The sequence below is a fragment of the Rhincodon typus genome, chromosome 45 (assembly GCF_021869965.1).
Source record: "Rhincodon typus isolate 14 chromosome 45, sRhiTyp1.1, whole genome shotgun sequence".
NCBI lineage: Eukaryota > Metazoa > Chordata > Chondrichthyes > Orectolobiformes > Rhincodontidae > Rhincodon > Rhincodon typus.
The window spans coordinates 484,326-495,945 of record NC_063376.1 but is presented as its reverse complement, the minus strand read 5'-3'; the positions used below and the strand labels follow the sequence as shown (position 1 = coordinate 495,945).

At 47.8% G+C, this 11,620-nt stretch overlaps 1 protein-coding gene across 1 annotated transcript in view; it reads left to right on the top strand.

Moving 5' to 3' along the window:
* Nucleotides 1–10,620: 10,620 nt before the first annotated feature.
* LOC109925017 (calmodulin-binding transcription activator 1-like) overlaps nucleotides 10,621–11,620 on the top strand; it is a 53,454-nt gene continuing 52,454 nt past the window's right edge. Inside the window, exon 1 of the mRNA XM_048620010.1 lies at nucleotides 10,621–10,660. Coding sequence (XP_048475967.1) covers nucleotides 10,621–10,660 — 40 coding nt within the window. The remainder of the gene's footprint in view (nucleotides 10,661–11,620) is intronic.

The window sequence follows — 11,620 nt, the reverse complement described above, 5'->3', positions numbered from 1 at the left end:
TGGATATAACTGAGTTGTTGTTTGTTTATCTTGGTGTTGTCTGCAAGATCTGGCTTCAGTGTTTGCATATATGACAACACATCAGCCATAATGCCTCTCCTGTGAAGCTGCCTGGGATTTAGCTCAAGCACTAGGTGCATGGTACACGTCCTTGATAGCCTTTTCGATTTCCTATTTCCTCACACGCTTGTTAGCTACGTTTTGGAGGGAGCTGACTCTTCCAGTGGTCACAGGCACCCTGTCATAATTTGCTCTGTTCACCTTCCTCTTTGTGAGTGTGCAATGTGACCACGATGGGAGCTGCACCATAGTCCTCCCTGACCTCCCCTGATCAATGCCATCTTGCTCCATATAGTTCAGCTGTCATTCTGCATGCTGTAGTTAGCCATTTGGTGAGCTCTGCAGTCAGTCCCTCAGTGCATGTGTTTGTAGCTGTTGCTGTGGGATGTAAGGTTCTGTTTAATGAGTGTCTATGAAGGTGATGCCTTGTATCATACTGCTCCCCTGCTGCTGTGAACAGTTAGTATTGTTGTTTAACTCATGTCTGGCTGCCTATACCCTTGCTCAGCGTGGTCATGTTTGTTTCATTTTCATCAGCCTTTAAAATGGAATCTGCGCTCAGTCTACTCTCCTGGTTGGCTTGGAGGTGTGGAGTTTAGTGCAGTAATTTAGTACACGGGAGTTATGAGAGCTGCATTTCTGGGTTAGGTTTCTGTTTTGTGATATACTGCCACAGCCCAGTCATAGCCTGGCCACAAATGTTTTGTACTCTGCTGCTGCGTTTGACGGTCCTTCAGCACTGAAGAAAGGAAGGTAGGAATTGGTATTTACTCCAAGAGGATTCACGTACAGGGAGTACGGGTATCTGACTGCAGTTCTAAAGGGATTGCAGCTGAAGTATGGTGTGTGGTTTTGGTCTCCTGACCAATGGAAAGGTGTATTTGCCGTATAGAGATTCCATGAAACTAATTCCTGGGATGGTTGAACTGTCCTTTTTGAGGAGAAATTGAACAGACTGGCTCACGACCTTGGAATAAGAGGCTGACCATTTCGGACTGAGCTGAGGCAGGATTTCTTCACTCAGAAGCTGATGAATCTTTGGAGTTCCCTATCCCTGTGGAAATTCATTCAATGACAAAATTCAAAATAGGGATCAATAGGTTTCTCGATGCTAGAGACATGAAGGGATAGAAGGAGAGTTGGGGTGGGTGTTGATGTAGATCAGCCATGATTTCTCTTATTTCTCCCAAAGGACAGAATAGCCACTACCTGCCCTGTATTTGCTGTAGCTTTCTGGCGTTTAAATGATGTTGCTTATGGTGGGCTCAAACAGTGTAGAACTCAGTAGCAAGAAGCAATGCTTCTTTAACTGGGACGAATGTTGTTTATTGGTCCAGAAGGCATTTGATAAGCTGTTACATCAAAGGCTATTGAAGAATCTAAAAGTTCACAGTGAAGGGGGGAGGGGGATAACATATTGGCCTGGATTGAAGCTGGGTAGCTCACAGGAATGGCAAACTGTGTGCTACAGATCTTTAACTATCTACGATTTATATCAATGACTGACATGAAGGGATAGAAACTGTAGTTGCTAAACTTGCGGATGACAAAGGAAGGGAAGTAAGTAAATTGGGAAGAGGTGATAGATTGGTTAACTGAGTGGGTAAAGATCTGTAAATGTGGCAAAGTGTGAAATTTTGGCAGGAAGAATAAGAGAAAAGTGAGAGGTTAGAGCTTTGCAGTGCAGAGAGATCTGTGTGTCCTTGTGCATGAATCTCAAAAGGTTGGTTCATAGGGACAGCAAGTAATCAGGAGAGCTAATAGGATGTTGTTATTTATTGTGAGGGGAATCGAATCATAAAGGAAGGTATGCTTCAGTTAGACAGGGGCCTGGAGAGAGCACATCTGGAATACTGTATACAACGTTGGTCTTCTTAGTTAAGAAAGGATTTAAATGCTTTGGAAATGGTGCAGAGAAGGTTCACCAGACTAATATTTGGAATGGACACATTGTCTTATCAAGAAAGGCTGGGCTTGTATCTTCAGGAGTTTAGAAAAGTCTGATGCAATTGATTGAAACGTGTAAGATGCTGAGGAAGGGTCACTCGACCCGAAACGTTAACTCTGATTTCTCTGCACAGACGTTGCCAGACCTGCTGAGCTTTTCCAGCAGTTTCTGTTTTTGTTTAAGATCCTGAGGGGATGTGAAGAGAATGTTTCCACTTTATTATAGAGTATGCAATGCATCGACTCACCAACAGAGCACCTGACAGTTTGATTTTGGACCTACTGTGCCCTGGTAGCGAATACAATTCAATCCATTTGTGGATGCCAGCAAGTTGGAAGCTGCTGGGTTTTGCCATACAGCTCTGACTTGCTCAGTCATGTCATGCAAGGAATCTTGGGGTCCAAGTCCATAGCTCCCAGAAAGTGGCCACACAAGTAGATAGGGTGGTAAAGAAGGTGTATAGCATGTTTCCCTTTACTGGTCGGGGAATTGAGCACAAGAGTCAGGATATCATGTTGCAGCTTTATAAGACTTTGGTTAGACCACTCTTACAGTATTGCATTCAATTCTGGTCCCCACATTACAGGAAGGATGTGGAGGATTTGGAGAGGGTGCAGAAGAAGTTTACCAGGATGCTGCCTGGATTAGAGGGTATGAGCTATAAGGAGAGGCTAGAAAACCTCAGGTTGTTTTCAACTGAATGGCACAGGCTGAGGGGAGACTTGATAGAAGTCTATAAAATTATGAGATGTATAGATAGGGTTGACGGTCAGAATCTTTTTCCAAGAGTTGAAATGTCTAATACTAGGGGGCATGTATTTAAAGTAAGGGGTGGAAAGTTCAAAGGCAGATGTGAGGGGTGAGTTTTTTACACAGGGAGTATTAGGAGTCTGAAATGTGCTGCCAGGTCATGATAGAGGCACATACAATAGGGCATTTAACGGGCTTTTAGATAAGGACATGATTATACAAGGAACGGAGGGATGTGGACCAAGGGCAGACAGAGGGGATTTAGTTTAATTTGGTGTCATGTTCAGCATAACACGCTGGGCCAAAGCACACGTTTCTGTGCTACACAGTTCTAAGTTCTTCAAGATAGCGAGGGGCCTGAATGACCCCACTTGACGTTCCCAGTATCAGCTCCAGAATATCACCCCTCCCCGTTCTCTCCATTGAGGGGCTGTAGTTTGAAAACAGCCGCCCTTTGTGCAAAACGTGTCATGGCTGCTGCACAAATATCAGCAGATATGGTTACCGCACATTGCAGAAAATGAGGCAGTGTTAGTGTCCTGTGATTCCCGGAGGTGTATGGGCAAAGGGATCCTCCACGCGATACATTTCACTGAAATCCCACAATAAACCTATCAGGCCATGATCGGAAACAGACAAACAGCACCATCAGCTCAACATTAAACCTCTCAAAATTGCATTATGCTGTGATATCATATTTCAGAGCTGTTTCGCACTAGGGTACAGTAACGCTGGGGTACAGTACCGGTGGGGACAGGTCTGTCGCTGTGTAACGCTGGGGTACAGTACCGGTGGGGACGGGTCTGTCGCTGTGTAACGCTGGGGTAGAGTGCCGGTGGGGACGGGTCTGTCGCTGTGTAACGCTGGGGTAGAGTGCCGGTGGGGAACGGGTCTGTCGCTGTGTAACGCTGGGGTACCGGAGCGGTGGGGACGGGTCCATCACTTGTCAGAGAATCCTGGAGTTTAGCTGCACTCTCAGGCTCTTCGGCCCATTGCGCCTGAGCTACACATTGAGCATCTGTGTGTTCTGATCCCATTTCCCACTCCTTGGCCCAGCAGCGTTGTCTGCTGTTTTGTCTCCAGTGCTCATCTGAATACTTCTTAAACGTGGTGAGGGTTGTTGCCTTTACATCTCCTTTCAGGCAGTGAGTTCCAGACCCTCACCACCCTCTGGGTGAAAGCATTCTTCCTCAAATCCTGTCGAAACCTCCCACTCCTGATCTTAAACTGTGCCACCCCCCAGTTACTGACCCCTCTACAAAGGGAAAGAGTTTCTCCCTATCCATGCTGTCTGTACCCCTTTGTACACCTCAGTCCGATCCCCCTCAGCTCTTCCCTGCTCGAGGGAAGACAATCCCAGCCTCTCTTCATCGCGGATTCGCTCCAGCCCAGGGAACATCCTGGTGAATCTCCTCTGTACCCCCCTCCAGTACAATCACATCCTTCCCATAGTGTGGGGACCAGAACTGCACACAGTACTCCAGCTGTGCTCTAACTAACGTTATACACAGCTCCATCATAACCTCCCTGTATTGATTCATAAAGAGAGTTTCCTCTATGCCTTTCTGAGCACCTTATCCCCCTGTGCTGCTCCCTTCGGGGATTTATGGACATGCACAGCAAGATCCCACTGATCCTGTGTACATCCGAGGGTCCTCACATTCAATGCCTACTCCCTTGGCTTATTCATCATCCCCATCCCCCAACACTTTTCAGGATTAAATTCCATTTGACCCTGTACAGCCTGCCTGACCTGCCTGTCTATATCGGCCTGTGGACTAAGGCTTTCCCCCTCACTATTCACTACACCATCACTTTTCATGTAACCGTGGTGACCATAGCTCCTCCATTCATGTCTCCATCATTAATGTAAGCCGCATGATACCTCCATGTTATAGTTTCATTGTTAATCCAACGAGGTATAAAAGTGTCCTTTGTCTTGTTGCTTTAATATTTGTATACATAATTATGGTAGGGGTAGACATTGCTATTTCTGTCTATCTACCACTGCCTTGCTGGTTGACCTTAGTACACGGCTCTCACTTCAGTCTCAGGTTCCAGGTTGAAGACCTTTTCCTGAGCGTCAGTTGAAAAACTCAACTGGACACGGTGGCTCAGTGGTTAGCCCTGCTGCCTCACAGCGCCAGGGACCCGGGTTCGATCCCACCCTCGGGCGACTGTCTGTGTGGAGTTTGTATGTTCTCCCTGTGTCTGCGTGGGTTTCCTTCGGGTGCTCCGGTTTCCTCCCACAGTCCAGAGATGTGCAGGTTAGGGTGTATTAGCCAGGGGAGATACAGGGGGTGAGTCTGAGTGGAATGTGCTTTGTTGAATTGGTGTGGACTGGATGGGCCGAATGGCCTGCTTCCACACTACAGGGATTCTGTGTCACTTTTGATGCATCATGGAGGGCGCAGGAACTGTCGGAGGCTCAGCGCCGAGGGAGCGCCGCACTGTCGGAGGCTCAGCGCCGAGGGAGCGGGCACTGCCGGAGGGTGAGCGCCGCACTGTCAGAGGGACAGTGCTGAGGGAGTGGTGGAATACCCAGAATGGGGTTATACCTCTGACCTTTGTACTCTGGAAGAGGTGGCCTTTTGATTCCTGGCTACCAGCAAAGCTCCGTCAGTGAAATATGGTTATTCAAATTTGTGTCACTCACTGCTAATACACATGGTCTGAACCTTTCTTAATTACTCAGCTCTAACTCTCTGAGATCACTGCTTTCCTATCCATCAAGCTATGCCTCTGAGCCTCAAGCTAAATGATTTTACAATGAGGAACAGCCTCCAGTCTGCTCTATCATTTATGAAGATTACGAATGATCTGGTTGTAACCTCAAATTCACGTCCTTGCTGATCCTGAATAACCTCTCACCTCCTCACTTCACAAGAATCTCTGCACTGCTGGCTTTAAAATATTCCAGGTTTGCAGTACCTTTACAGGAAGAGCTTTTGAATGAACTCTCAGCCCTCTGAGTGAATTTGGTTTGGCCTCATCCGATTTTCAATAAGGGGCCTTTCATTTTTAAACAGCAACCCTGCACCCCCTCCCTCCCCCCACCACCTCGTACTGGATTTTCCCTGTGAAGGAAATATCCCCTCCACATTCTCCCAACCCCTCTCCCCCCACCCCAGCCCCAGGTGAAGTCTCCTCAGGATCTTGTATACTTCAAACAAATCACCTCCAACTCTTCTCAACTTCAGCCCCTTCTGTCTGACATCTCCTCATAAATAACTCGCCCCCATTCCAGGGATAGTCTGGTAAACTTTCTCTGAACTGCTTCCAATGTATTTACAATAAGGAGACTACAGTTTTCCTGACATGCCCATGACTCTGCTCTGTCTAACTGAATCATACCCTCTCTCTCTTTTCTGTTTAATTCCCCTCCTGATAACATTCTACTGGCACTCCTAACTCCTTGCTGCACCAATGTTCTAACCATATTGAGATTCACTCGTGAGGACACCCAGATCTCTCTGCATCCTCACACTGTTTAGATAAATCACCTCGTTTTTATTATTCCTGCCAAAGTGGTCAGTTTCACACATTCCCCACATGATACTCCATTTACCACACCTTTACTTACTCGCACAAGGTGCACATGGTGTGTGCTGCCTACCTGTGGTATTGTGAGAATCAGTACAGGACCAATGTGGTGCTGCCTACTAACTCTCTGAGTAATCTATAGGTTAGTTAGCTTCGTCCCAGGCATGCCTCAGGCAGGGTGACCGTATTCACCTTTGTTTGCACCAGTTAGTCAGCCTTCTGATTTACATGGGACTGGTTTGTATCCTCCTGTGCCTCTTCAACTCCCTCTATCTCCCCATCCCTGAACAGGAGATCAGAATGAGAGGGAGGTGATGGCCTAGTGGTATTATCGCTGGACTATTAATCCGGAGACCCAGGTAATGTCCTGGGTTTGAATCCCGCCAAGGCAGATGGTGGAATTTGAATTCAATAAAAAATATCTGGAGTTAAGAGTCTAATGATGACCGTGAATCCATTGTCGATTGTCAGGAAAAACCCCATCTGGTTCACTCATGTCCTTTAGGGAAGGAAACTGCCATCCTTACCTGATCTGGCCTACATGTGACTCCAGGCCCACTTAACTGCCTCCTGGGCAATTAGGGATACACAATAGATGCTGGCCTGGCCAGTGACGCCCTCCATCCTGTGCATGAATAAAGATTAAAAGGATGTTCTGGTGTGCTCAGTCGGTTTTGCCCTTGAGCTGTTGGTACACACTTGGTGAAAGAGTGTTGCTTCTGGGAACAGAGGCAATCCCAGAGCTCGGGGCCTGAGCAGCAGCTGCCAGTGCAGGGGTAATGATATACTGGGTGTCCAGGAGGTCAGTATTGGGAGGAACACTGCGATCTTGAAGGGTTATTGTGGGACCTGCAGGAGGTGGAGAGAGTTAGGATGAACAGCCAGGATGAGGATGGTCAGGTAGAGTCCTTGGTGCAAGGGGTACTGAGCACCCTGGGCTAGTGGGGGATTCTGAGTTGCTGTGGTTAACGAGATGAACAATAGAGGTTTACCTCAGGCCTGTGGCGAGCATATAGTTGGGTCTGAAGATGACAACAGAGGATATCCACAGCATTTCAGCTGAACAGGGATGGAGATGTTGCTATCCTCAGGGGAAACCTGGTGGTCTTGGTGATTGAGAGAAGATGGAAATGGAATCTCCCCTCGGCGTCTGATGGGGATATCTGAGGCAGTGAATGGTCAGCCCAGTCTGAGATATTGCCCCTGGAGAGATTCGGAATTTAAGTAGATCCTAAAGATAAAACCTTCAGTCTTCCTAATGTTCAACAGGGGGTAAATTGTGGCATGGCAGTACTGGATAAAAATAGAGTGTGGGATAGGAACCGCAGCAGTGGAATGGCCTCTGGTTGACTCCATATGCTTTGAAGTTCCCCAGGATCCTGAGTGTATCCCGCTCTGGTGAAGTGTCACCTCGACTTGAAATATTAGCTTGCTGTCTCTCCATGGATGTTGCCTGACCCGCTGTGATCTCCAGCATTTGTTGTTTTCATCACAGCATTAACCTAAACCTAAAGAGAGGTTGAGTAGATTAGGATTATTTACATTAGAAAGACGAAGGTTGAGGGGAGACCTGATTGAGGTCTACAAAATCATGAGAGGTATAGACAGGGTGGATAGCAAGAAGCTTTTTCCTAGAGTGGGGGACTCAATTACTAGGGGTCACGATTTCAAGGTGAGAGGGGAAAAGTTTAAGGGAGATATGCGTGGAAAGTTCTTTACGCAGAGGGTGGTGTGTGCCTGGAACACGGTGTTAGAGGCAGGCACGATAGCGTCATTTAAGATATATCTAGACAGATGCATGAATGGGCAGGGAGCAGAGGGATACACATCCTTGGAAAATAGGCGACAAGTTTAGATAGAGGATCTGGATCGGTGCAGGCTTGGAGGGCCGAAGGGCCTGTTCCTGTGCTGTAATTTTCTTTGTTCTTTGTTCTTTGTTCTTTAAACCTTGAATTCTCTCTGCAGTTTGTGTACCTCCCTCTGTTAGGTCAGGCTTTGTAGACTGAAGTTAGTGCCAGCTCAGTGGGCATCACTGAGAAATCATAGGTTCAAGTCCCACCCCCAGGGGCCTGAGCAGACAGTTCTCAGCTGACAGTCTGGTGTGGTAATGAGTAGCTGCTGCTCTGTTGTGGTGCCTTCTGCAACCATAGAACAAGAACCCATCTTCCCCTTTAAAGCACGGTAGAGAACCCAGGGCAATGTGGGATAAAGACCAGGGGGAATTCTGCGCAGTTTCTTGGGCCAGAGCTGCTTCCTTCACCCGGTATCACGTGATCTGGTGATTACACCTCATTGTTTGTGGGAGCTTGCTGTGCACAAAGTGGCTGTCACATCCCCTACATCACAACAGTGAGTGCACTGTCCAGTCCTTGTGCATTGTGTGCCTGTGTAAATCTAGCTGTGCAGTGAGGCACTTCAGGGTGTGGTGAAACATTGCAGTGTGCCGCTGTGCAGAGGGACCTGGGTGTCCTTGTACATGAATCACAAAGTGTTGGTTTGCAGGTGCAGCAGGTAATTAAGGCCGCAAATGGAATATCGCTCCTCATTGCTAGAGGGATGAAGTTACAATACAATATCCTTTTTATTGTCATGTTTACTCCATTGTAGGAGTACAGTGAAAAGCTTTTGCAATATCTGCCTCTTTATGGTGACACCTTAGGTACAAGTACCCAGGTACCATTCTGGGATACAGCAGTGGAATAAAAGTAGTTGCATTACTTTACAGAGTTGAAAAATAAGTTAAAAACAGGACATCATTTAAAGGGTTCACATTGCAGTGAGGCAGGCAATTTCAAATAGACATTACAGTGTAACAGATCTGCAGACCAGGGTCTCCACACGTGGTCTGGCTGCCCAGTCCACCAGCTGTCACCTCTCCACACCAAGCCCCAGACTGCCTCGCACTGGCACTCAGCTGCTCCAAGGTAAGGACCAGGACTGCCTCCCCAGTGCTGCTCTTAGCCCAGGACTTACTGTGTGCTGCTCTGGGGCTCACAGCCAGAGGTTATGCTGCAGCTGTACAGGGTGCTGGTGAGGCCACACCTGGAGGACTGTGTACAGTTTGGGTCTCCTTACTTGAGAAAGGATGTACTGGCCTTGGGAGGGGGTGCAGAAGAGGTTCACCCGGTCGGTTCCAGAGTTGAGAGGGTTGGCTTACGAGGAGAGATTGAGTAAACTGGGGACTGTGCCCACTGGCATTTTGAAGAATGAAGGTGCTATGTTATAGAAATATGTAAAATCATGAAGGGAATAGACAAGATAGAAGCAGGGAGTTTGTTTCCACTGGTGGGTGAGACTAGAACGAGGGGCATTGCCTCAAAATAACGGGGAGCAGATTTAGTACTGAGCTGAGGAGGAACGTCTTCACCCAAAGGGTTGTGAATCTGTGGAATTCCCTGCCCAGTGAAGCAGCTGAGGCTTCCTCATTGAATGTTTTTAAGGCAGAGATAGATAGATTTTTGAACAGTGAAGGAGTTAAGGGTTATGGTGAGCGGGCGGGTAAGTGGAGCTGAGTCCATGAAAAGATCAGTCGTGATCCTATTGAATGGCATAGCAGGCTCGATGGGCCGAATGTCCTGCTCCTGTTTCTGCTTCCTATATTGTTATGTGCCCTGAGGTGGTCAAAAGTGGTAGTAGGCTATGTGTTTTTGGGGGTGTTGTGAGACTCCTGGGGCCATGAGCATTGGGAGAAAGCCTGTAATGTGAACATGCAGCTTCTCTGTTTGCCCTGCAGAAGCCCCCCTTCACCTACACTCAGTCAGCGGTGTTGCTGTTGACAGCTGGGTATAGAGTGGGGGAACTAGCTTTACTGGTTACTGCCTCCCACGTGGGTGTGGGTACAGAGCAACGTGTGGATGAGGGGTATGCCAGAACTGCTCTTTATAAAGCAGCGCTGCCTGGTGTTTATGTCATCACCATAGAGACCCTTCCCTGCCAGAGGGATCTTTCGCTTTGAGCCTGAGTTGCAAGTTGGTTTGTGAACCTGATACCTCGAGCCATGCATGCCCTGGTTGTGTTTGCAAACCCAGTGTAAAGATCATTGCACAACTTTATGTTCAATTCACATGGCAGAGCCACACTGCATGGCTAGATTTCCACAGGTGTACACCTAGGTCACAGTTAAATGTACATACACTGTACAGCTGGAGTTACACAGGTATACACACATCACTGTTAAAGCTCACTGCTCACGCTGATCCAGCTGATTTCGAAGCAGGGAAGAAAGTTGCTTTCTCTGCCTGGCCTACCCAGTGGGCTGCAATTCCTCCTCATCGCTAGTCACCCCTCCTGTTCTGCTCCCCACCTATGCTGACCTCGCCATGAAGCTGAAAGGCCGTGTCTTGCTGCCCGAGAGACTCGGTATTGAATGACATTGAGAGCCATGTGTGTGGAATGAGAGTTAATGGCAGCCATGTCCAGTGCTACATAAGCTGCTCCATTGACAATGTGGGACAGGTGTCTGGACTAGGTACCAGGCAAAATAATATGAAGTATCTACCACAGTGAAACCTTCCTGGTCACCATAGCAACTCCAACAGGCAGATCACTATAAAATTATTCAACACACAACATTTCAGAATGTGACAACCATGGAAAGAATTATCCAGACAGAGGGTGTGGGCAGTTGCTGTGAGTCAAACATAGAATTAGGGGGAGAGAGAGAGAGCAGGATGTAAAGAATGTTCAGTTCCTGAAAAGACTAAATGCTGCAGATCACAGCAGGTCAGACAGCATCCATGGACAGAGAGGGCAAGCTAATGTTTCAAGATCAAATGTTTGATGCATTTCAACGTGCTCTTAGCTATAAAAGCTGGTTGCTTTTTGGTCACAGTCTCCCAGTCCTTGCAGTGAAAGCCTGTTATTTGGGGCTCAGGTGCTCACACTGAGGCTGGAGTTTGGCGATGTTACTGTGTGATGCTGGGGCGGACAGAACCGGAAAAGTACAGGCTGCATGTCTCCTCGCTGTGAGAGCTGGTAGAACTTGGAAATGCAGAGGGGTCTGAGTATGCCTGTGCATGAATTGCAGCAGGTTAGTGTGCAGGTACAGCCACTAATCGGAAAGCTTACGCGAATGTCGAATTTATCATTGAATCCGTACAGAGTGGAAGCAGGTCATTCGGCCCATCGAGTCAGCATCGACCCTCCGAAAAGCATTCCACCCAGACCCACTACCCCTGTAACCCAGCATTTGCCATGGCTAACCCACTCAGCCTGCACATCCCTGGGCACTATGGGACAATTTAGCATGGCCAATCCACCCTAACCCGCACACCCCTGGGCACTATGGGACAATTTAGCATGGCCAATCCACCCTAACCT